This window comes from Pygoscelis adeliae, unplaced genomic scaffold (assembly GCF_000699105.1).
Source record: "Pygoscelis adeliae isolate BGI_AS28 unplaced genomic scaffold, ASM69910v1 Scaffold14, whole genome shotgun sequence".
Taxonomy (NCBI): Eukaryota; Metazoa; Chordata; class Aves; order Sphenisciformes; family Spheniscidae; genus Pygoscelis; species Pygoscelis adeliae.
The window spans coordinates 3,574,703-3,598,630 of NW_008825109.1; the positions used below are offsets into that span (position 1 = coordinate 3,574,703).

The 23,928-nt window shown below is 50.0% G+C and overlaps 1 protein-coding gene across 1 annotated transcript; it reads right to left on the reverse strand.

Annotated features, from left to right (window-relative positions):
• Positions 1–7,848: 7,848 nt before the first annotated feature.
• On the reverse strand, positions 7,849–16,951 carry ALOX5AP (arachidonate 5-lipoxygenase-activating protein). The gene is made up of 5 exons (XM_009327737.1): positions 16,826–16,951; positions 11,530–11,629; positions 10,247–10,317; positions 9,187–9,268; positions 7,849–8,677 (listed from the first exon to the last, which is right to left on the reverse strand). Exons 1-5 carry the CDS (start codon positions 16,893–16,895, stop codon positions 8,515–8,517), a joined length of 486 nt encoding a protein of 161 aa, XP_009326012.1. The 5' UTR covers positions 16,896–16,951; the 3' UTR covers positions 7,849–8,514.
• Positions 16,952–23,928: the final 6,977 nt, after the last annotated feature.

The window sequence follows — 23,928 nt, forward strand, 5'->3', positions numbered from 1 at the left end:
AGGAGCAGCAGAAACAACGTGTGATGAACTGACCGCAACCCCCATTCCCCGTTCCCCTGCGCCGCTCGGGGAGGAGGTAGAGAACTCAGGAGTAAAGTTAAGCCCGGGAAGAAGGGAGGGGTGGGGGGAAGGTGTTTTAAGATTTAGATTTTATTTCTCATTATCCTACTCTGATTTGATTGGCAATAAATTAAATTCATTTCCTCAAGTCGAGTCTGTTTTGCCTGTGACGGTAATTGGTGAGTGATCTCCCTGTCCTTATCTTGATCCAAGAGCTTTTCGTTATATGTTCTCTCCCCTGTCCAGCTGAAGAGGGGAGTGACAGAGCAGCTTTGGTGGGCACCTGGCGTCCAGCCAGGGTCAACTCACCACACCCACAGAAATGGGTTGTGTTCTGCCATTTAAGGGGGTGGAGTGGCTCAGGGAAAGATCTGCTGGGTGCCGTTGCTGAAGCAAAGGTGAGGATGAGACACCGGAACCAGGACTGGGAAAGCAAGGGTTGGGAAAAGCACAAGGAGTTATGAACCATCTCCTTCCAGTGCCTGCAAGCTATCAAATGTGCCCAGTGGTGTGTAAAACAGCCTTGCCATGTGATGTGCAACCTCGCGTCTCGACCTTCACTAGCAACTCATTATTTGCATGGTGGCAGCATGTGGGAGACCCGAACAGATCCCCTCACACCTATACGATGGTGTGAAAGGTTAACCTGGGGCAGCCCTGCGCATCACGCAGCTGTCAGCAGGTCTGGACTGCCCATGTCCACGCAGATGAGCGTCTCCACATCCCACAGTGAGCAAACACCCAGCACATCGCACCCTGCACCTGATGAGTGCCAGGAACGTGGCCCTGGTGGGGTCCCACTGTTTCAAATTAGGATGCTGAACATGCTGCCGGCTGGCAGCTCCTCAGAATGCACAGCACGGGTGGAAAACCAGAATGTGTCGCAGGGGATCTAGGGGTGCAGAGGGAAGGGAGGTGAGGGGTGATCCAGCCCACTGGAGCAGCCCACTGCAGAGTGAGAGGCCATGCCAGACACTCAACACCTCCGAGGCCAGGGCAGCCTCTTGCAAACGTTTTACAGCAAAATACTGGAGCTAGGTACAGTTGCGGTGCAAACGTGGTAAGCCTTGAGCTCCAGGCATGCCGCATCCGAGAAATGCGGGGCTCAGGGAGGTGCACGCAGTCCTGCAGGGAAGCAGTGGCTCTGGTGGGACAGGGACTTGCTGGCACCTCATGGGAGCAAACAGCCTGCTGGCCCAGGGCACCTCGCTGGGGAGACTGGGCTGTGAAAAGGTAGGGGTGTAACTCTTTAGCTACCTTTCTGCTTTTCGTTTTTCCCTTTTCGTAAAAGACTGTTTCCAAGGCAGTGTGGCTTGTGTGTGAACAGGAAAAGTTCAGCTGACTTTTGCCAGTGAGCTGGAGCTGACGGTTTATTAGCAATCTCTTTAAATTTGAGCCGAGACTGTGCTGCGGCCAGTGAAGCCCTGTCAGAAGGGTTACATCCTCCTACTTCAGTCAAAAAAAAAAAAAAAAATTACAAACTCAAGCCCCTGTTTGGGAAATGAAAGTACTTTACTGAAATACAGCAGCCCAGGAGCCATTAAACCAACAGTGGGTGGGACAAGCAATGACTGGCAGGGTTTTTGGTCCCCATGGCATGCCTGGCCAGTTTCCTGCTGCTGTTTTCCATTTGTGAGCTGAGTCACTAGTATGTCGTGGGTAGGGTCTGTGCTGTCAGAGATCTGCAGCAGAGGTTGCAAGCTTGGCAGAATCCAGGTACAGTCATGTTTTCTGTGCTGTATGGGATGTGTCAATCCTATGGGCAGTATGTGGTGAGAGAAGGGGGGCGGGTTTGACCTCTGGGTGACTCTGCGATAACTCAGTGTGAACTAGGGGAAGGAAACCTCACCCATGTAGGAGTGCCTCAAGACTTATACATCAGCACAGAATTCACACCACGCAGAGGGGAAACGCCGCGAGCTTCATAAGTATTTCTGTTGGGGTCCTCACCTGCAGCAATGAGGATCAGGGAGCTGAGATGGGTTAAAAACAAGCCAATAAAGGGGAAAAAAAGGTTGGTTTGAGCCAGATCAGCTTCCTGCACTGGCTCACCAGGCGGCTCCGTCAACAGACCAGATGGAAGGATGTGGAGGGGACAAAAAACATGGAGAGGGATGAACCAGTGGGGCTGGCACTGAAGGGGATGCTTGGGAAGCCTGATGGGAGCAGGGAGTGGGGGCACGCGGGATGTGGGAATGAGGTCAGAGCTGGGCCGAGCAGTGGGGTTATGCCATGAACACTATTATTTTCTGCTCTTTGGCACTGCCTCTGCTGAAGGCACGTGGAGTGAGATATGGTCCAAGAAACCACAGTATTGTTAAACATAGCTCAGGACTGAGCTGTAACTTAAACTCTGATAAATGACTGCCTGCTTTGGTTTATGGCTGAAGCTGTCTAGTCTGAGAGAAGGAAGTAAATCTGTCCACCAACATCAGTCCACCAGCAAGGGTACATGGTCCCCTCCGAGGTGAGAGAGCACAGGGAGGCAGCAGCTGGCAGGACCGCGGCCCCACGGCTGCTGGCGGGGATGTGCACCGTCCCCTCCCATCTGCTGAGGGCAGTGGGCAGGCTGGTTGTCAGGGTTTAACCACAGTCGGCAACCAAGCACCACGCAGCCGCTCACTCACTCTGCCCCCCAGCCCTGGTGGGATGGGGGAGAGAATCGGAAGGGTGAAAAAGTGAGAAAACTCGTGGGTTGAGATAAGAACAGTTTAATGATTGAAATAAAATAAAACAAAACAAAACAAAACAAAATATTATAATTATAATAATAATAAATTGTAATGAAAAGGAAAACAACAAAAAGAGAGAGAGAAACAAAACCCAGGAAAAACAAGTGATGCAACCGCTCACCACCCGCCAACGGACACCCAGCCAGTCCCTGAGCAGCAATGGCTGCCCCTTGGCCAAGTCCCCCCATTTTATGTACTAAGCACGAAGTCATGTGGTATGGAATATGCCTTTGGCCAGTTTGGGTCAGCTGTCCTGGCTGTGCCCCCTCCCAGCTTCTTGTGCACCTCCTCACTGGCAGAGCATGGGAAGCTGAAAAGTCCTTGACTTAGTGTAAGCACTGCTTAGCAACAACTAAAACATCAGCATGTTATCACATTATTCTCATGCTAAATCCAAAACACAGCACTGTACCAGCTACTAGGGGGAAAACTAACTCTATCGATGCCTTTTGAAAAGAAATTCCTTTGCTGCAGCACAAACGAAAAGCGTGAAGCAGCTGGCCAAGAGACATCGTGCTGCTCTGCTTAATCCCAGAGCACTGAGGGGGCTCTTGCTGGGTCAGACTGTTCCCCTCTGAAGTGCTGTGCCAAAAGCACAGAAAACATTGTTTGGGGACGAAAGCAGCTGTGGCACTCTCTTGGGAAAACACAGGAACAATAAATCAGCCGCATGTTTGTATGAGTGGTGGCAGATAGCAGCGCAGCAGGCGGCAGCCTCCCAAAGCATCCCCTGGCCTTGCAAAAGGTCTCAGAGCGCAAGCAGTCCCTGCCGGTTCCCACATGGCAGAAACGGCACTGCTGTAACCGTGAGTTTAACTCCACAGCAATCCCATCACGCCTTGATTTTTTAAAGTGAAAACCACAGCCCGTTTGCTCTCCACGCCCCACATCACGGCTGGCCCATTGGTGTCTGGTCTCCTTCCCCCTGGGACGAGTGGGAAGCACCCAGCGGATGGCATCTGAGCAGCTCAGTAGGCAGCCAGCACAAAGCCCCGGGAGCTCGTCTGTCTGATGAAATCATCTCACAGTGTGAAGATCCTCGCAGCTGAAATTGAGAAGTTATTTACTTCTCCTCTACAGGGGAAAAACAGCTCACTGTGGAGGCTGTTTGTCCTTTGGGGCAGGAATCTCACTTTTGCCAGCTTTCGTGTCTCTGCGTGCTGGCTGGGAGCAGTGAGGTGCTCTGGCAGGCAGGATGAATGGAGCAGTACTGATGCCATCCAGCCTGCAGCCTCCCTCTGCCGGGGCAGGTACACTGAGGGGCAAAGGTCGGGCACCGGCTCGAGCTGTTCCTCTCCGTGGGACGTGTTTTCCTGGTGTTCACGGCGGCACTGCTAAAAGCAGCTCTTTCTCTGCTGCAGCCAGTTAGTAGTGCAGAGGATGCTTCTCCATCCTAATCCCTCAAGACACCAAACCGCCCTGAGAGGAGCCACAGCTGAGGTGTTCTGCACCCTCCCCAACAGCCCCAGGGACAGCAGTCGTCATTACCCAAAGGGACGGTGAAGCTCATACATGTACCCCGGGTGCCTCGAAGGGATGTCACAGCCTCCAAAGTCCTTCCCCCTCCCTGGTGTCAGCATGTCCTCTGCAAGGACGCTGGGCAGGTGCTGCTGGGCTCTGCAGCTCACCAAGGAGCTTTTCCATGGGAATGCTCACCCTGCTCACTCCTGCTGGGACATGAGACCAGTTTAAAATCACCCAGGGCATGGTTTTACCACTATTCTCATTCTGTACTGCCCTTTCACTTATCGAGGGTGGACTATTTCCAAGCATTCCCCGCATGGCCTAATCCTGCTCCCACCGCAGTCTGCAAAAGGCACAGCACTGACTTGGGCTAGTGCTCAATGCTTTGCAGCATCCCATCCTCACAGGGCATTTGAAAGGTTTCTGTGAATGTTAAACCAGCTGCTCTGCTAAAAGAAAGTAATCTCAGAGCAGGTGAGAGCTGAAGAAGCTGCCCAGGGCCAGTCTTTGCTCCACACTAGCAGAACTGTTCTCCAGATCCTCAGAGACTCTTTGGAAACTTGACTTGGTGCAGACGTGACTCAGACCGAGCTGATACCGCACAGGCCAATTTTGCAAGTTCTGGGAAACTGGGAATCTGGGAAATACTGCAGGAAACCCTTGTGGGTGGTACACACAGATTTCTCATCCCACTTGGATGTTACCTGCTTGCTCGGACCCTGTGCTAAGCAGGACTGCTCATTTTGTGATGGGTGGGATGGGGATCCCGCTTCAGGACCGGGGCTCCTACATGCCAGAATAGTAAAAAATAGCATTCAATAGCAACAACACATCTGTTCAGAAATGTGGATGCCGTTGCATCACCGTCAGCCTTCAAACCTCAAAGGAACGGTTCATCCCATGGCCAGAAGCACCGGCGTGCCGATAGGGCCGAGTTTCCACTAGAGGGTTGTAGTGCTGTGCGGAAGCAGATGTGGTTACTGTGGCAGTAATATTGTATGTACTCCAGGCCTTTGTCAGCGGATCAAAAGCATCCTGCGACAGCCCGGCTTCCAGCAGTCTCTGCAGTCTCTCATGTACACAGCCTGCAAGCTGCGAGAGGGCTGGTGCCTGAGCAACCCGCTTCCCTGCCTTCCCTGAAAAGCCTCTACCATTCACATGACTCAGCACCTACTATATATATACACATACACACACACACAGATATAGTAAGTAAATACACTGTGTCTATGCGTATACACACACAGACACTATGTTTATTTGTGTACCTGGTATTTCGATGCACGAACAGCCATGCGGCATGGTGGTGGCACGCCATCGCTAGGAGCCGGGGCACCTCTGGTGGAGGAAAGCCCACAGCCTGGCAACACGAACGGGACAATTAGCAGTATCGGTGCAATCAGCAGGATGGGAAAGCAATGGCTGTTGGCATACAGCCCCAGCTCCAGGCCAGGAGCTGCCATGCTGGCGCTGCGCCAAATGTGGGTGCTGGCCCCTGGAGCTTGCAAGCAAGCCTTGAACGGGAGCCGTCAGAGGGGACTGCCAGTTCTGCCACCAGTCATGTCCCCACGTCCAATGCAGCTCAGTAGGTCCTAGTGAGTTCATGTGTATGTGACCCCAGTATGCATATCTTTTACAGTAGCGTATGTATTTTTGCATGTGGATCTATAGAATCATAGAAGGGTTTGTGTTGGAAGGAACCTTTAAAGGTCATCTAGTCCAACCCCCCTGCAATGAGCCTATGTTTGTGGCTTTCTGAGTAGCTGGTGTGCAAAGTGCTGGCAACTGTACTGCCCAGAACAGGGTGGTTTTGGTGCCGAAAACAAAAACTGGAGTTGTCTAACACAGTGGGGAAAGCCCAAATAGCACTGACATTGCCTTCCTTTCATAGAAAGAGTGGGAAGGCAAATGTAACCACAAGGCTTGCCTGTAACATGGAAAACACAGCGTGATGTTCACAGAGAATTTACAGAGTGATAGATTTATGTACCACCTGTTTGTCTGATACTATCGCCATTTCCATTTATAGATAGATAGGAAACAGATTTTGCCTACATTTTCATCTCTTTTGCTATCAGAAAGGCTTTGAGAAAGTAAGTAGGAGATATTCTTGCAAAATAAATTATTACAGCAAAACATGGGTCTTCGTTCCCTTGGAAGTTGACCTGATCTTACCTAAATACAGCTGTGTAGAAACCAACTGTCGAGTCAACAGAGAGGCCTGAGAGTGCTGGCATAGATTATCTGACCCAAAATAGACATTTGAATCCTCTGCCCTTTATAGCTGGCTGGTGGAGCACCTCTTCTCATGCTAGCAGGAGACATCAGAAGGAGGTTGAGTGAGCTGCCTCCTGCTGTACAGGACAAAAAGGCACCAGGGGAGACTCATCCAGGTGGGGAGACCTGCAAGGTGGACACATAGGGTTGGGAAAGCCACCTCCCAGAAGTTATGATCTCCATAAACAATCTCAGACTTCAGGGACACCAGACTGGTGTGCAGACTGGAGAGCAGGGACTGTGGTGCTGGTGAAGCATTTCCTCCTCTGAACTGAGTAACAGTGGTGGCAGCGTCAGCCTTTGCTGATACCAGCAATGCAAAAGAGCTCTGTAACTCCAGACCACAGGGGTTACCCCTCTCCTCCTGAGGTGCTGCCAGCCCTTGGTGGGCTGAACCCACAGGGCAGAGGGGTGGTGGGTCACCACCAAGGACAGGTGGCTGCCGATGAGCTATGGAGAGAGAGGGTGGCAGAGAAGCATGGTGTGAAGCAGGGTTTGGAGTGTGTTACAGTGGTTTGAGAAGGAGGGGAGGGAAAGAACATAAGTGCTGTGCCCAGGAATAAGGTGTCTCAGCAGCTATAGGTTAGAAGGTTAGATTATATTTTTTTAATTACCTATCCTAACCACTAAGAACATTTATTAGCTAATCATCATGCAATAAATGTTTATTACTAATCTTTCACATCTAAAATTCCTGTAGAAGATAAGAAAAAAAAGGGTGTGTGTTATTTTGGCAGTGCGAATGGTCAGGTACAGAGGAGAGCAGCCATGCACAAGCGCCTCTGTCCCATCAGGCAGCAACAAAACCTGCCAGCCTTGATGTGGTACAAAGGCAGGCAGCTTTCTGCACCTGCTTTTGCAAACAGCTCTGCAAACCCTCTTCTCACATAGCAAGGAGTCTCTGTCCCTCCCAAAGGAGTCATAAAATACAGCTTTATCCATCCTGCATGCGGTAATCAGACAGGCTTAAGAGCTTAAGCACTCATAGGGTAGCAATGTTTAAAAAGATTGCGCCGGCCTGTTTGCCTACCTCGGTCCGCTTCTCTAATCAAACCGCTCCTTGGTATGGACTTGTAGGGACACAGTTAGTGATGGAGGCAGAAAATTGAACTTGCTAATAGAGAGGGAGTTGTTAAACTCAAGTCCTTGCGAGGCCGTGCCCAGGGTGATTAGCAGCTCGCACAAAGAGCCCGGTGCTGCTCCCGTTGCTCCACTCACCAGCCAGCGGCCGAGTCGTGGAGCATTGGGATCACGCACCAGGCAAAGAAGATGGGAGCAAACAGATTTCATCCTTTTAGTCTGTTTTATTAAACAAAGGCAAGCAAAACAAAACCAACCCCACTGTCAATACACCAGCTCCTCATTTACGCAAGACCCCTTTCCACAGCTCTGGGAGAACAAAAAGGCTGCAGTGCTGGGAGCATTACACACATGAATATTTATCACGGAAGACCAGACAGGACCCAATTTGCCACCCTCCTGCAGCAGCGGCAGCTCAGTCATCAACAAGTGGGATGGAAAGGGTAGGTGAAGAGGCTGGTCCATGCTTTTGCGTGGGCAGGGTCGTGTGGGATGCTGGCAAAAGGCTGTGCCTGTGCATGAGGATAACTGTGGGAGCCATCGGTCAGGAATGACACTGAGAGGCTCCTGGGTTTTGGGACAAAAGCTAAGTAAAATGCAGTTATGAAGCAAGCATACAAAGTCCCTTCCAGCCATGCAATCAGCTTGCAAGCTGCACTTATGGAAAAAAACTCTAAAGAATTAACTGGAAGTTGTTACCATTCCTTGGGCATGCCAAGTGCTCACAATAAATCTTTTTCTTGAAGGAAAAAGCAAGGTTAAATCAAACTACAAATCCCATCAAGCATGAGATTTACAGCAATCTAAAAGTGTTACGGGTTCATTTCTTAAGCACTTGAATTATGGCTGCTTCTGGGTATCGATATATTAAGCATGCTGACCCCCTCAGTGCTGCAGGGAGCTACGGGATGAGCAGCAACGGAGAGATCGCGTTGGTTATCGTTTTTATGTACATTTCAAAGTCACTTCCAAAAAAGCAGATGAGATAGTAGTTGAGTATTCCAGCCACGGACATGAGGAACAGGAACAAAATGATGCGCTTTCCAAACAAGTAACCAGGAGTGCTGACGAGACAGAAAAGGGGGAAAGCAATTCGTTAACATACATCACTTCACGCGAGAAGCCTTCAGACTTTGGACTCCGCTGTTGATACCAGCTGAAACACCTCGGGGGCTGAGATGGAGGGGGCAAATGTCTGCTCTGCCTCACATTGCTGCTCTAGTCAGCTGTGAGCTCTTAAATGCCATTTTCAGGATCTGTTTGGGTCTGGATTTAGCCTCCTGTGCTCAGCATAGGCCGCTGCTTACAAAAGTGGCTCTTCAGAGGGACCCGTACATCTTCTCAGCCATCAAAGGCTGTGGGACAATCTTGTTCCACATGTGCATAACAAGTTTTATCAACATAAAAGGAAGATCTTATGCAAAGAGTAGCACAAACACACAAACGCGTGCATTTGCAGAGGCTGTGAGCAGGAGCTGCTGAAGCAACTACTCTGTTCCTGCAGCTCCCCTGACCCCTGGTGCCACCGCACTTGTCATGTCTGATTTTGTAAAGAGGCTCTGCAAGTCCTTACCTCTGAGTCCTTTCCCCGAGGTAGCCCACAAAGTACTTCTGCCTCACAAACAAGTACATCAGGCCGGCAAAGGCGGCAGGAGCTAGGTAAAGGGTAAAACAACACATTACAGACAGCAGCACAGGTCTCTCTGTAAGGACTGTCCCCATCTGCTGCCTGGACTGGACCGGGAAATGGGAACCTGCAGCCTTGGGCTATGGGACGGTCACTGGAAGCACAGTGACCTTTGCGTGGCGAACAGAGCACTTGCCTTGCCCTCACACCAGCTTTTCTGAAGACTTTGTGGGTGTAATCCTGCCCACGGCTGTGCCTGCTGCAGAAGCCCGCTGTGTGTCACGCTGGGCTCAGGAAGGAGGGTGCCAGCTCAGGCATTGCCTTCACCAGAAATAAAAGGCAGCCAATAGATGTACTTCTGTAGGAGCAGGTGGAGGACTATACTATGGTTCAATACTCATTTCTGAGCACATAAAAAGGGGCTTTTCCCCTTTTCCCCCTAATTCTAGCTTTCCCCACACCTGCAGGCAACAGCCCTTCTTCTCCTGGTCAGGAAACTCCTCTCTTCCAGAAAGAATAGCCACGGACCCCAGGAAAGTACTCATCTTAACTTTAGGAAAACTCAAATTGCATTAAAGGGGATCATACTTAGAAATGCAGGTAAATACTCCTGGGCTGCCCTCAGCGCTGGGAAGGGCTGGCAGCTCTGGCAATTTAAGCAAATGAGCCTATTTCCAGTCCCGGAGGTGAATAACACAGCATCCAGCATCCAAGTACTAAACCCTCCATCCAGAACAGAGGGATCTCGTCCGTAACGCCTATATGGGAAATGTTACTGGCCTGGACTGTCCGCAATCATGTCTGGGAACATGTCTGTTGGCATAAACCGTGCCAGGTAGTGTGCTGCTGATTAAACAGCATGGGTAGCTGCAGGACAGCCACGTGAGACTCGTCCCCCCGCTGCAGGAGAATTTGGTCCCTGGAAGGGTAACCTCTGAAATTCTCACTCCATCCCTTGCTGAAAATGGTGCAAGGTCGAAGAGAGAAAAAAAAACCTGTGTGTTACCTGGGCTGCAGAGAAGGCCAGCGCACCAAAGCACGGCCAGAAACGTAGGGTACGTGTGTCCGCAGTTCTGGCTAGAAAGGAATTTGTCAGAGAGAAATCAGAACACAGGGAAAATAGAAACAAAATCAACATGTTTCATGAACAAAGGATGGTGGGGTGTGAATTTGGGCTGCGCTAATGCTGCCGCAGGTGGGCTTTTACCCCAGAGCGGTGGGAGGCCCCCGACCTACCTGCGGCAGGCAGCTGCCGGGGTCTGGCTGGCATGGCTGTGCCCGAACACGGCGGCTGCCTCGCCCACAGGTCTGCTTCCCTGTTCCCTCACTCGGATAATGGATACCTTTGTCCTGCCTGATGAGGAAAACAAACCGCCCCACGCACATGCCTGGAACCTGTGAAAGCCACTTTCTTCCTCTAACCTGTTTGATCATGGCACATGTATAATAGATGCTGTGTGCTTTATTGGCTTGGAAAATCCTTGTACTTAAGTCATATTAATCAAGTTAGTGGCATTGAAACCTGCGGGAAACCAACAAAAGGAGAATCACACCACAAAAAGGAGTGTCTCACAGAATTAACATGTGTCTTTGCAGGGGCACAGGAATGATTTCCAGCTGCCTCTTTTGGCTGGGAATGCTTTCTGAGGGGGAAGCGCTCTGCCCTTGGCAGAGGTTGCACACCTGTGAAGGGCAGCACTTGGACATCCCATCCAGTTTCAAGCATATCATCAGTACTCCACAGGTAATAAAAAATATTTTATGTTCTTTTTTCTTCTGGGTTGGAATTAATTTTCCCTCTGCTTTCCCTGAAGTGATCTCAAAGACAAGAGGTACCGATGTGGCAGAGAAGCAGAGAGTTGTGTGCCGAGGGAGCTGCCCGGGGACCGAGGGGTTTGTATGGGCTCTGCCACCGACCTGCTCCTCAGCAAGTCAGCAGCTCTCTGCTGGCTCTTTCCTTTTGAGCCACAGTGCCCTCGGGACACCAGCTGTGCTCGTATCACACTTCCAGCATTAGCTACTGCTGGGTGAACGGGCTCCCAAATGAAGGGACGTAATAGACATAAGGGCTGCAAGTCCAATATAAATACAGCACCTCGTGTCCAGAAAGGAGCTGGGTTCACCAGCAAACGTGCTGGAGAAATGTGGGTCTAAACGCCACTGCAGTGCACACGGCAATGGGACTGCAGAGCAAAGTCTGAACCCCGAAAGGGTTTGGATTAAACCGTAACAAAGAGAGAGATGAATCCCGCTCTGCCCCCACTGGCTTCTCAGGGCTTGCCTACTCACTTGGCAGTGTAGACGCGGTCGAAGGCGGAGGATCCCGGCCGCTGGAACCCCTTGCCATTGCAGTGCTTGCTTTCATGCTCCACTTTGCTAGCAAAAAAAGCTGTTAAAAAAACACAGTGTTCGATCTGACATGTAATTTGGAGATATCGCAGGAGCTGGGCTTTGTGGGCTTAGCTCTGCTCTTGCGAGCATCCAGGCTGGATGGCAGGAGAGGACACGGGTGCGTGGAGGTGCAGGATGTGGCCAGCGAGGTATAACCAAACCCTCTGTGCAAGGGCACAGTGTGATGTGACCTCAGACATCCCCACGTGTTTGTATGTGATTGGCAGCAGGCTCTCACCCCTGAGCCCTGCTTCATCCCTGCACTGCACTTCTGGCAGCCCTCACCTCTGTCTGCTGCAGAAGTACAGCCCAGACTTGGTCCTTTGTGCCCCCAGTGGGAAAAAAGCTTTCTAGGCAGAGCTGCCAAACCCAATTCTCACTCTGCTGCAGGGCTGGTTCATTTTCCAGAAAGGCCCATTGAAAACCTGGTCCTGATGGCTGATCTCTGTGTGTCCATCTTGTGTGTATCCTCCTTTTAAGCAACAGCATTATGTCAGGGTGTTAGCTGCTGCAAAAATGCAGCACCTCAAGATAATGTATCAAGCACTTGACAAACATGTTTTATCTGATGACACTAAACCAGAGACCATCAATCATGTGTCTAAATACACCAGATAGATAGAGCCCTGACAGGCTACAAGCTGCAAGCTTTGTATTATCGTGCATCCCATCTCGGTGTACCCAAATAGCTCTATGGTTTAGAATATTAGCCAAAGATATATATAAAAGATAACCCATCAGGAAAGATATTATTATAACAATAGAAGTGTAACTTGATAAGCTGCAGGATTTCATCCCTGGAATCTGAAGTTACCTCTTTTTTCCCCTCACTGATGCTGTAAGTAGGTCTTTTGTACGTCCATTGCCTTCACTAAAAGCTACTGAGTCTTTTGCCTTCCAACATTGAGTGATTCCCTGGGTACATTCAGCCTTTCTCCAGAAAATCCCGCCGTGCTTTAAGCCAGCGTCCCCACTCTGAGCCAGGCTGCAGACCCTCCCACTGCCACCAGTGCGGTGCACTGGCCGGCTCCTGGAGGAGCTGGGGGACCCAGAGCAGAAGCACAGCCACCAAGAGCTCCCGGCATCTCCATCTGCACACCACGCCAGCCTTTGGCATATACAACCTGCCTATGGTGTATAAGAGGACCTAGTTGAAGAGGACTAGGTTGGACGGGAATTTTTTTACAGTGCAAAGCTGCTGTGACGGGAAACGACTTCCTGCAGGTCTGGGACTGCATGGGCTCACTGGGATATGTAGCATACCTCCTCCCTTCCTTTTAGCATGTACGTGAAATCACTAGAAGATGCCACAGCTTCAGAGAAAGCCAAGAGTAAGCTAAATATATCTCTCCCTCCACCGCCACAGGTGCTGCCACTTCCCAAACACCAGTGTGCCAATGCAGAGAGGCTCCACGATGCTGAGAGCCGTCAGGCTGAACCCAGACATGTCCAATGTGATGGTGGTCACTGAGGACAAGAACCTGGAGGTGCCAGTGGTGATACTGCTGGTGCACAGTCTCTAGGATCAGAGCTGGGCAGGCATGGGGGTGCTGGGTCTCCTGGGAAGGATCTGGCTGTGGAGGTCTAGGCATCTGTCCTGGAAGCTCTTGCTGTCTCTGATGTGGCGTACGGATCCTTGGTCAACGGACTGGGCATTAGGGCAAAGGACAGAGGTAGGGTTATGCACTGGTTTTGGCTGGGATAATTTTCTTCATAGCAGCTAGTAGGAGGCTATGTTTTGGATTTGTGATGAAAACAGTGTTGTTGATAACACAGGGGTGTTTTAGTTACTGCTGAGCAGTGCTTGCACAGAGTCAAGGCCTTCTCTGCTCCTCACACCACCCCACCAGCGAGTAGGCTGGGGGTGCACAAGAAGCTGGGAGGGGACACAGCTGGGACAGCTGACCCCAACTGACCAAAGGGATATTCAGCATATAAAGCTGGGGGAAGAAGAAGGAAGGGGGGACATTCGGAGTGATGGCGTTTGTCTTCCCAAGTACCCGTTATGCATGATGGAGCCCTGCTTTCCTGGAGATGGCTGAACACCTGCCTGCCGATGGGAAGGGGTGAATGAATTCCTTGTTTTGCTTTGCTTGCGTGCACGGCTTTTGCTTTCCCTATTGAACTGTCTTTATCCCAACCCACGAGTTTTCTCACTTTTACCCTTCCGATTCTCTCCCCCATCCCACCAAGGGAGGGGAGTGAGCGAGCGGCTGTGTGGTGCTTAGTTGCTGGCTGGGGTCAAACTATGACATGTTATCACGTATACCTGCTCCATGGTTGAGGAGCAGGTTTTGTCTCACCTCACTTCAGAGACATTGAGAAGTGTTGGGGAGATGGATGTTTTCCTTCTGTAAACAGTGGGTGACAGAGGAAAACAGAGGAAAGGCACCTCCAGACGTCAATCCATCCCTCAGAGAGCTACTGGCATGAGAGAAACTACCCCACTGAAGTGCTAATCTTTCTCCATTGACCCAAGAAAGAGCTTAGACAACCACCTCACACGAGATGTCCACCTCTTCACTAGAGAAAATGCTTGGGTTGATTACCTCCAACACACTGCAGCAGCTGTATTTCTGCAGGACCACATGGATCCCCAAGGTGAGAGCAGTAAATCAGAAGGCAACCCAGCATCTCACCGTCATACAGAGAGGTAGAGCCTCCTGTTTCAAGTGAGCTTTTTGCCCTGAAAGTGGGTCCCCAGTTCTGTGGCTCCTTAGCCCTGTCAACCTCACAGGCCCTGCAGGCTCCCAGAATCTCCCCAGGAGGCAGCCCAAGAGGTGGGTCCCAGCTGTCTGAGGCTCAGCCGGGCTGAAGCTCTGCAAAGGACCAGAGCAGAGCTGACAGATCACATCCAGGGGTGGACCTCACCACGGGTCTGCGCTCACATCTCAGGAACATTGGGCTCCTGTTAACCTGTCATTGGGGAAACAGGAGCCTACAGTGTGACGCAGCTTGCGACACCATGGTTTTGTTTCCTGCTCTTTACTCTGAACCTCAAGGCAAGAGGGTGGTTTCACAAGCCAGCATGAGATAAGTGAGGGGAGCAGGGCTGGAGCTGAGGGGTTTAATTCAGCTCAGCTGCACCAGGAGATGATGCCCTGAGGCTTCAGGGCTGCACAGGCTGCCCTGAGCCTGAAACCACTGCAGTCCTACTCTGGTCAAGTTAATATACAAGAGTTCAATCCAAGCCTGGCTGTTTCACAAGTTCATGCCAACAGAAACCGCACACTGAAGCTTCAGCCTAGTGAGTGCTGGCAAACATGCAGGTTGCCTCTTCTTTCTGTTGACTTTGCTTTGCTTCCTCTGTCCTGATCTGCTCAGCAATGACCGCTAATTTGCCCTGAAAGCCGCTAAATTGCAACATCTCTCTGATGCAAGAACAAAACCTAAAGCTACATGTGTGACTCAGTGGCATCTGGCCACACGAGTCATTCTGTAGGATGTGGAGATTTCCAACACGAACAAGGTGACAGTAAAGAGACATCAGACTGGGGCAGCACCACAGCCCACCTCCAGCTTCGGGAATAACAGCATTCACCCAAACTGTTTTCTAATCCTGCACCAGATGCAAAAAAGCATATAAACCTGAATTGACACGGTACTGACTTGATGTACTTAAAGACAGTCAAGCAGATGCCCAAGTGCTTTGCTGAACCAGAGCCACAGGAAGAGTTCAGTACAACTGGTATCCCATTATAAGCATTTCTATTGCCTTAAGTATTGCATTTGTTGCAGGACTGCATATCAGTTGGGTCTTTCTAGACAGAAAGCTTGGGAGGAGGAAATCAGATGACGCAAGGTCTGAAATCATGGTTTAGGGCTGTGTGCCACTCATGCTTGGCATGCTAAGTTGTCTGCCAAGCGCCGCACTGCCCATTTGCAGCAGTTGGGTCAATAATCTCAGAGACAAATTTCCATGAGGTGAAAGTGCGTGTCAGGCTGGAAGGCAAATGCCTGAGTTTCAGAGTGAGAGGAAAGAACTGTATATAAAGTCATCTGTTTAAATAGCAAGAAATGTATATTTGACACATTTTTTTAATTGTGGTATGTGCTCTGATCTCAACGTGCCATATTCTGGTGACATCACACACTGTGCATTTACCAGAAAACAGCATTGGGTTAAACAATGTGGCATTTAGTGCCTATGTCAAAACTAAACCAGTCTGCATCTCTTTTTTTCGCTCTCTGGCAGCTAGACTTATGCTGAGGCTCCCACGACTTCCCCTCTCTGCAGCAGCCCCAAAATAGCCCATTTCCTAGGACTGAACATAGGGTTTGCGCTCAGTGGGAATCTCCCATTTGTACTAAGAAGCCTTCATAGAAGATTTCTAGCATTTGCATCAGCCCCCCATCCCACTGCTGACTCTCCTTGAACCTGGGCGATCTCAGTGCAGCTGTGGCAAAACTCACTCCCTTCTCTGTATTCTGGGCAGAATTTCCTGCTAAAATGATTAAGTATTTGTAAGAGATGATGATCAAGTTAAAACCAGATTTGCACAAGAGAGAAACTTGTTGTCTTATTCAAAAAATTCTGAAGAATAGCAGGGACTACAGAGGTCTGAATAAGAGCTAAAAAAGGAAACTTCTCCATTGCAGGAAATGCGCAGTGCTCTTGGGAACGCAGTTGATTGAGATTAGTTGGACTGTAGTACCCGGAGACGCAGGAAAGCAGGAGAGCTGCCTGCCCACAATTAACCCAAACAGACTCCTCTGATGTGTTGGTGCAGTTTTGCCCCCTTTGCCCAGCTCCGTGCAAAGGTGTGACCCATCGCAGCCCCCTGGGGCCCTGGCCCCTGCTCACGGCTGCAGGGCTCCGGCTAGAGAGCAGCCCTGGCTTCCCACATTAGGAACTTTAGCCAGGAAAGGAGGTCTCAGTCTTCAAACCAAAATGCATATTGTCACAGGGTACCCCAGCATATTTAGCTGAAAGGTACTCCTTTCATTAGCTGACATATGTATAACAAGCTCACTCTAGAATATCACAGAGTAGGACCATGCAACTGCCAAGATACTGCACAATGGCATGCAAAATTATATGCTTAGAAGATCATTTCTAAAGCCAAAGTCATGCCTAAGCACACATGCACTTATAACCAGGGATTATCTATCCAAAGACCAGATCAGCATACATCATCCTGAACTTTTCTCAGCTCCCTTTTAGCCCTTAAACAAATGCTTATTTTTGTCTTACCGTTCTGGACAACACTTATCAAGGTGACGATGGCGAGCAGGGCAATGCTTCCCAGGGTTTCCTGGTCCATTTTGCAAGCGGGCTGTCGGGGTGGACGGTGCAGCCTTGGTGGCAGCTCAGCCCTGCAAGCACAGAAGGAGGAAGTGAAGGTCTTTCTTATCTTGAATCGTGAAACACTTCCTATGGCTTCACAGGAGAGTGGCAGCACATTGTGCTCAGGTGCCTGTCAGACCAACACAGCCACAGACTCACTCACTCACTCATCATATACAGATGAAGCCCAGAGAAACAAGAGATACGTCTGTCATCTAAGAGGATATATAATGTGGAAAGATACCTATTGCACTTCCTGCAAAATAGCAACCTTGATATCTAAAGTATGTCTGAGCATTTGGCTAGCTGTGTGGAACAGCAGAAACAGAAAGGCTGGAAGAGACCAGCCAGTCTATCATGTCATTGCCTGCAAGTGCCCGACCACCCCACAAGTAGCTGGGAGGAGAAATAGTGTTGGCGAGTCTCAATAACACTGCTGCTCTCAGATGTGTGCCCTCCCTGGTCACATCTCCATCAGCCTCGCCAGTGAGGAGACCCCAGGTCTCCAGGTCACAAGTAAAAGCTCCTGATCCATCTGGCATATTTGAACGGGCAGTACACAAATGCTGTGAGCATCACGGGTGGGCACAGAAATACGTCTTTCATTACCAGGGATGGATCCTGCATCCTTTCCCCTACAAATAACTCCCTGGAAGACAGTGACAGCTGCCAGCATTCAGCATTTTAGAGGCTCAGACTTCACAGTCGTACTCCAATTTTAGTAGTCGAAGCCCAATATGGCTGAACACAATTGCTGCACCATGTTCACACCTCAGCTTCAACCCCGTGACAGAGATGGCAGGGAGGCACAGGCCACAGTGTTGGATGGCTGCGAAAAGTCCCACAGCTTCTGTCAGATCACTGGAAAGCATCCTCATCCAAAGCGCACATCACTTGCCACCTGTGACTGCTCTGCTCCCTTTTGCCCATATTCTGATGGGGAAAAGCCTTATGAAAAATCCTTACCTTTAGTAGGGATTTAACACTAATAGAAGTAACATTTTCACTGGACTGAGCCCTGGACAAATTTTGCCCCATCTGTCTGCCTGTCTGTCTGTACTCCACCGCATGCTATCCAGAAGGTCTGAGTGCCGCCTGGCATCCAAACCACGGCCAGATAACTGGTTACCTCTCTGGATGGGACACAGCCTGGTAGGACTTCCCAGCAGGTGCCAAGCTGTGAAATCCATCTTGTTCAATGTGGACACATTTACCTACAACAGTGTTTTTAATCAGTCTATCATGCAAATTATCATCATCTGTATTATTAGATATGGAAAACTCTCAGGTACTTTGGGTACAAGCAAATATATAGAAACACGCTGGCTGAGGGTAGGTGATTAACATTGTGAGTTGTGACCTTCCATTAACTTAACAGAGGAAGGCTGTCTTTCTAGGATACTTTCCGTATAGTCCACGCAGACACAACTGTGTGAGCAGCAAGGCCATAAATAGTATCTATGTTGAGATTTGGCCTTTTATTAGGCCAAATGCTTTTATTAGAACTGATGTCCTCTTTTTCCCCACAAAATGGCCTTTTCTTACTCGAGCATCAAAGTTTATGTTTTGTGGTCTACTGAGCACAGGACTGTAGCTGGTATTTAAGGATGGTATTTAATGCTAAGCTTCTACTAATTTCCTGAAGAGGAAAACCCATCACCTAAAAGCAGTTACAGAATTAAGTCAAAAGAGGAATATTGTCCAAGCGGAGACCAGTGCTGTGACTGAAGAAAGGACCTGTGCATGGACATGGGTAGGCAGGAGGGAGCTGCTGATGGGAGAGGATGAGGAGACAGCGCAGGTCCTCAGGGCATCCGCAGCAGGACGAATCCCAGCCGTCCTCCCACAGCAGGCACTGATCCTTGTCTTTTTTCTGGCTGTTTTACACCGGTGTAAACTTACCAGGCAGCTTGAGGCTTGCTTTTACAAGGGGCAGTAAAAGCAGATGAGCCTGCTCTGAGATCTCCTCCAACTTGCCACGAAAATGCACACGCTTCCCTGCTTTCAAAGGCTTCCCAAAGGTGGCTTCAGTTTGGCAGGAGTCTCATATTAAAGGGGGTAGGAATCAGGCTGCTAAGGTCTGAAGTTGCCATAATGCCAAAAAAAAAAACCAATACCCCCATGTGCAGGCCAGGTTGCGAGGGCTGGGCTGCCCATGCCTTTGCTTTCGTCCTGCTCTTGGTTTTCCACCTCTTTGCTTTCCTGCAGCTCAGCTCCTCTCACCGTACCCTCATCCCTGCTTTGCTCTTCTGTTCTGCCCCTTCTGATTCCCGCCTGTCCCCTGGCACCGCTCGGCGCCGCAGGATCTGCTGGCGGCACCAGCGCTTTGCTGGAAACCCAGCCCATTACTTCCTCTTGCTGAGGCTCACTCCAAAGTCATCCCTTACGTATGCGTGGAGGAAAACAGGGCTTCACCCTCCTCCCTGAAAAAAAAAACCCCACAACAATGACATCAACTCCAGGGCTCACTAAGGTGATTTCTGGGCGTGCAGGGAGAAAAAAAGCTTTGCCAGCGAGAATCTGTGTGGTATGGCTGCCTTAAAATAAGAACTGCAGGTTTTGGGGTTTTTTTTAAGTGCAACATCACTCTGAGGGCTCTGCTTAAGGAAAAGCAGAGGAAATCAAGAGGTTATGAGAGACACTGAAGAAGAAGACCCATCCCTTTACCAAGGCAGAGCAACACTGTTTTAAATATGGTCAGACAGAGCAGAAACCCCTTGGGGAGGGAATATTATCTTTTCATTCCCCTTGGTGCTGGAATAGCTGCAGGATGGAATGAGGTTCTGGCAATTTTTTTGCAGTTTGGGAATGGCCTTGGCAAGGGAGGACTAAAATGGAGCCAAAATTACTCTGCAAACAGCTTCTGCCATACCTACACATTAAACTGTTCCCTCTCCCTGAGACCTAAACATCTGGGTGGCTCTTGCCTCCCCTTTTGTGGGATACACACAGGATTGCTGTCTGGGTCAGGCAAAGTTAGCACCACCTGAAAACACTGTCCATCTGGGAGAAAGATTGGTGCAAAACACCTTCATCGTATCCCACCTGGCCATTTGAAATAGGGGATTTTCTCAAGTAGGCCAAAAAAAAAAAAGTGGAAAGGTGCCTGCATCCGCTGTAACTCCCAGTTGCAGTCGTGCTCTCCAGGCACAGATAATTCTGCACTTCAGCAGCTGCCGTCAGACCCCAGCCCTTCTGCTTGCTGCATCGCTATTGGAAATCCACATCTTCCTGTCTGAGGAAGATAACCTTGACACAGTGAGCCATGAAGCTCATGAAAATGTGCAAAGCCAGCGAGCTTTTCCAGTTGCGCTGCGAGGCTTCCTGCACATTAATCTCCTCCTCTGAAAATCTTTAACAGCCAGTCAAAATAATCCTTTTGTAGAATTGCTTTCATACTGAAGAGGAAAGGACTGGGAACACAGATCTATAAATATCTTTTAGGATGTTCATCTCTTCTCTCTTCTCGTGCACGCTGCTCAGTGCTTGGCTGCAAGGACTCCAATGAAAGCGTGTCCCCTAATAAAATAAAAGCTGCTCCTGTGAAGTTCCCATAAATAAATGTCAGGCGACACAGAGCCATCATGCTTTATCATAAATGCAATGGGACACAAGCCCCTTGGACTGGCTGGTTAATATTAGCACAGTGCTTTGAAAACTTAAAACGCCACAGAACCACCAAATATGTAGTACATATACATACGTGTGTGTGACTACCTGCTGTCACGTCAGTCTGTTCAGCATCGCATCCTTTCTGAAGCCTGACAAAACCCCAAAGGAGAGCATGAGCAGAGCTGGAAACATGAAGTGCAACTTGAAGAAAAGGGCAACGCTGCAGTTTTTTAAATGCTGTCTTCATTTTGCCCGGCCAAGAGAATGACACTGTGGGAGAAGTCAGAGCGCTGCCTCGAAAACCCCTCCTTCTCCACATGTCCAAGACTTCATCCTTTTCGTTACTATCTCCGTACTCCATTTGCCCGGATTCAGCTCAAAACACAGCACGTGAAGACAGAGGCCATAGACCCTCTGGGCCCCTGGTGCAGCCTCCTCCTCACCCCCTGTGTCTCACCCACAGCTCTCCTGAAAAACATTTGCCTTTTTCTACGAGCGCCACACTGCTGACATCCCTGTGGCCGCGCTTCACCCTCAGGTCCATTTCTGCAGCGCTCCTGCCTCTCCGGCGAGCCCCATGTAACCGAGTTTGTGCGCTGGGGCTCGCCTTCCCCAGAGCGGTTGTTTGGGCTTATCTTTATTGAATTTCAGCGGGTTGAGCCTGGAGTGTTGCTGCAATGTGGCGAGACCAGTTTGAATCCGAGCCCCTCCACCAGGATGCTGGAAACCCGCTGGAAACTGGTATTTTCTCTGCCATTGGGAGACCAGAGAGTTGAGTGGGGTCTAGGACAGCCCCTTCTGAGGCCTTTTTGGAAAAGCGCCCCTGATTTCCCAGGAAACTATTGATTAGTAGGATTTGAGTGGTGCCCAATGAGTGGCAGAGCCACCTCATGGGGATTTCCTCTCTGTTGTCTCTCCCTCCCTTGCTCCCAAGAAGCAGCTTCTCAGCAGCCATTGTGATACCATGTGGTGTCACCGTGGTGGCCTCCGGACAGCCCCGGCAACCAGCCACCCTGTGACAAAAGGAAATTCACAGAATCACCGAAGGGTTGAGGTTGGAAGGGACCTCTGGAGGTCATCTGGTCCAACCCCCTGCTCAAGCAGGGCCACCTACAGCCGGTTGCTTAGGACCATGTTCAGATGGCTTTTGAACTTATCCAAGGATGGAGACTCCACAACCTCCCTGGGCAACTGGTGCCAGTGCTCAGTCACCCTCACAGTGAAAAAGTGTTCCCTGACGTTCAGGGCAAACCTCCTATGTTTCGGTTTGTGCCCGTTGCCTCTGGTCCTGTCACTGGGCACCACTGAAGAGAGCCTGGCTCCATCCTCTTTGCACCCTCCCTCCAGGTATTTATACATATTGATGAGATCCCCCTGAGCCTTCTCTTCTCCAGGCTGAACAGTCCCAGCTCTCTCAGCCTCTCCTCATAGGAGAGATGCTCCAGTCCCTTCATCATCTTTGTGGCCCTTCACTGGACTCTCTCCAGTATGTCCATGTCTCTCTTGTGCTGGGGACCTCAGAACTGGACCAACACTCCGGGTGTGGCCTCACTAGTGTTGAGTAGAGGGGAAGGATCACCTCCCTTGACCTGCTGGCAACACTTCTCTCCTAATGCAGCCCAGGATACCATTTGTCTTCTTTGTTGCAAAGGCACATTGCTGGGTCATGTTCAACATGGTGTCCATCAGGACCCGCAGCAGTCCTTTTCGGCCAAGCTGCTTTTCAGCTAGGCAGCTCCCAGCATATATCGGTGCATAGGGCTGTTCCTCCCCAGGTGCAGGATTTTGCATTTTTCCTTGTTGAACTTCTTGAGGTTCCTGTCAGCCCATTTCTCCAGCCTGTAGAGGTCCCTCTGGGTGGCAGCACAACCCTCTGATGTATGAGCTACTCCTCTGAGTTTGGTGTCATCTGCAAACTTGCTGAGGGTACGCTCTGCCCCATCATCCAGATCATTAATGAAGACGTTGAACAGGACTGGACCCAGTGTTGATCCCTGGGGTACACCACTAGTTACTGGCCTCAAACTAGACTTTGTGCCACTGATCACCACGCTCTGGTCCTGGCCGTTCAGCCAGTTTTCAATCCATCTGTCTGCTCATCCAGCCCATACATGAACAGCTTCTCTGTGAGGATCTTATGGGAGACAGTGTCAAAGGCCTTACTGAAGTCCAGGTAGACTATATCCACTGCTCTCCCCTCATCTACCAGACCAATCACTTCATCATGGAAGTTTATCGAGTTGGTCAAGTGTGACTTCCCCTTGGTGAAGCCATGCTGACTACTCCTGGTGATTTTCTTGTCCCTGATGTGCCTGGAGATGGTTTCCAGCATTAGCAGCTCCACCACCTTCCCAGGGATTGAGGTGAGGTTGACCAGCCTGTAGTTCCCTAGGTCCTCCTTCTTGCCCTTCTTGAAGATGGGGGTGACATCTGCTTTCCTCCAGTCCTTGGGCACTTCTCCCAGTTGCCACTATCAATCAAAGATGATCAAGAGTGGCCTTGCAATGACATCTGCCAGCTCCCTCAGCACTTGTGGGCACATCCCATCAGGGCCCAAGGACTTATGTATGTGCAGGTTGCTTAAGTATTCCCTGACCTGATCCTCATCCACCAAGGGTACGTCTTCCTTGCTCCAGCTTTTCCTCTCAGTCTCTGGGACCTGGGATTCCTGAAGGCAAATTACACTACTTTAGCATGATTTGGTTTCCACGACTCACATTAGCTGTTGTTATCACCTTTTAGGTGGCTGTAAATTGATTGTTTAATAATTCATTTTATAGATCTTTCTAGAGCTGAAGCGAGGCTGCCTGGGCAGCAGTTTCCCCTCCACTCCCCTTTGAGATGTTTCTTTTGCCCTGACTCGTTTCTGTCAGTGTTTCCACTTCCCATTAACTCTTGCAAATAATTATCACAGGTCTTTAAATGGTGCGGGATGAATTTTGTCTTCTGTTCCTCAAGTCTCTGGTCACAACTAGTCCTTTTAGTATTGAAATTACAGGAAGGAAAGACGTTGGCTACTTCGGCCAACGTGTATTAAGTAATAAGCCAATGCTCATTTTTGTCTTCTTCGTCCTTGGCGTATTCTCTGAGAGCTTTCGCTTGCCGGCTGGTCTGTCTCCGAAAGAAGCTGTCAGGCTCCCACCCACAGTTGTCCTGCCAATAGACATAACTCTAAACCCTATTTTTTTCTGCCTGTCTACTGTTTCTCTCTCCCTTGCTCCTGTAGGAAAGGCCACAGAAACAACAGGGGAAAAAAGATTGAAAAAGCGAGCAGACGCCAGAGCTGGCGATTAAAAACCCCAACCCACCATCACCGACCCAAAGCGCTGTAGGAGGAGCGGCAGGAATACAAAGCCAAACTCTCCCGGGGGCTCTTCCCAGCGCGGAGCCGTTTCACA

Excerpts from the sequence above, each read along its gene's own strand:
- ALOX5AP (XM_009327737.1), bottom strand. The coding sequence starts at position 16,895 with ATGGACCAGGAAACCCTGGGAAGCATTGCCCTGCTCGCCATCGTCACC. Across the intron at positions 10,318-11,529 it reads GACCGCGTCTACACTGCCAA|CCAGAACTGCGGACACACGT; the intron begins GTGAGTAGGCAA and ends ATTCCTTTCTAG. Across the intron at positions 9,269-10,246 it reads TGGCCTTCTCTGCAGCCCAG|CTCCTGCCGCCTTTGCCGGC; the intron begins GTAACACACAGG and ends CCCTTTACCTAG.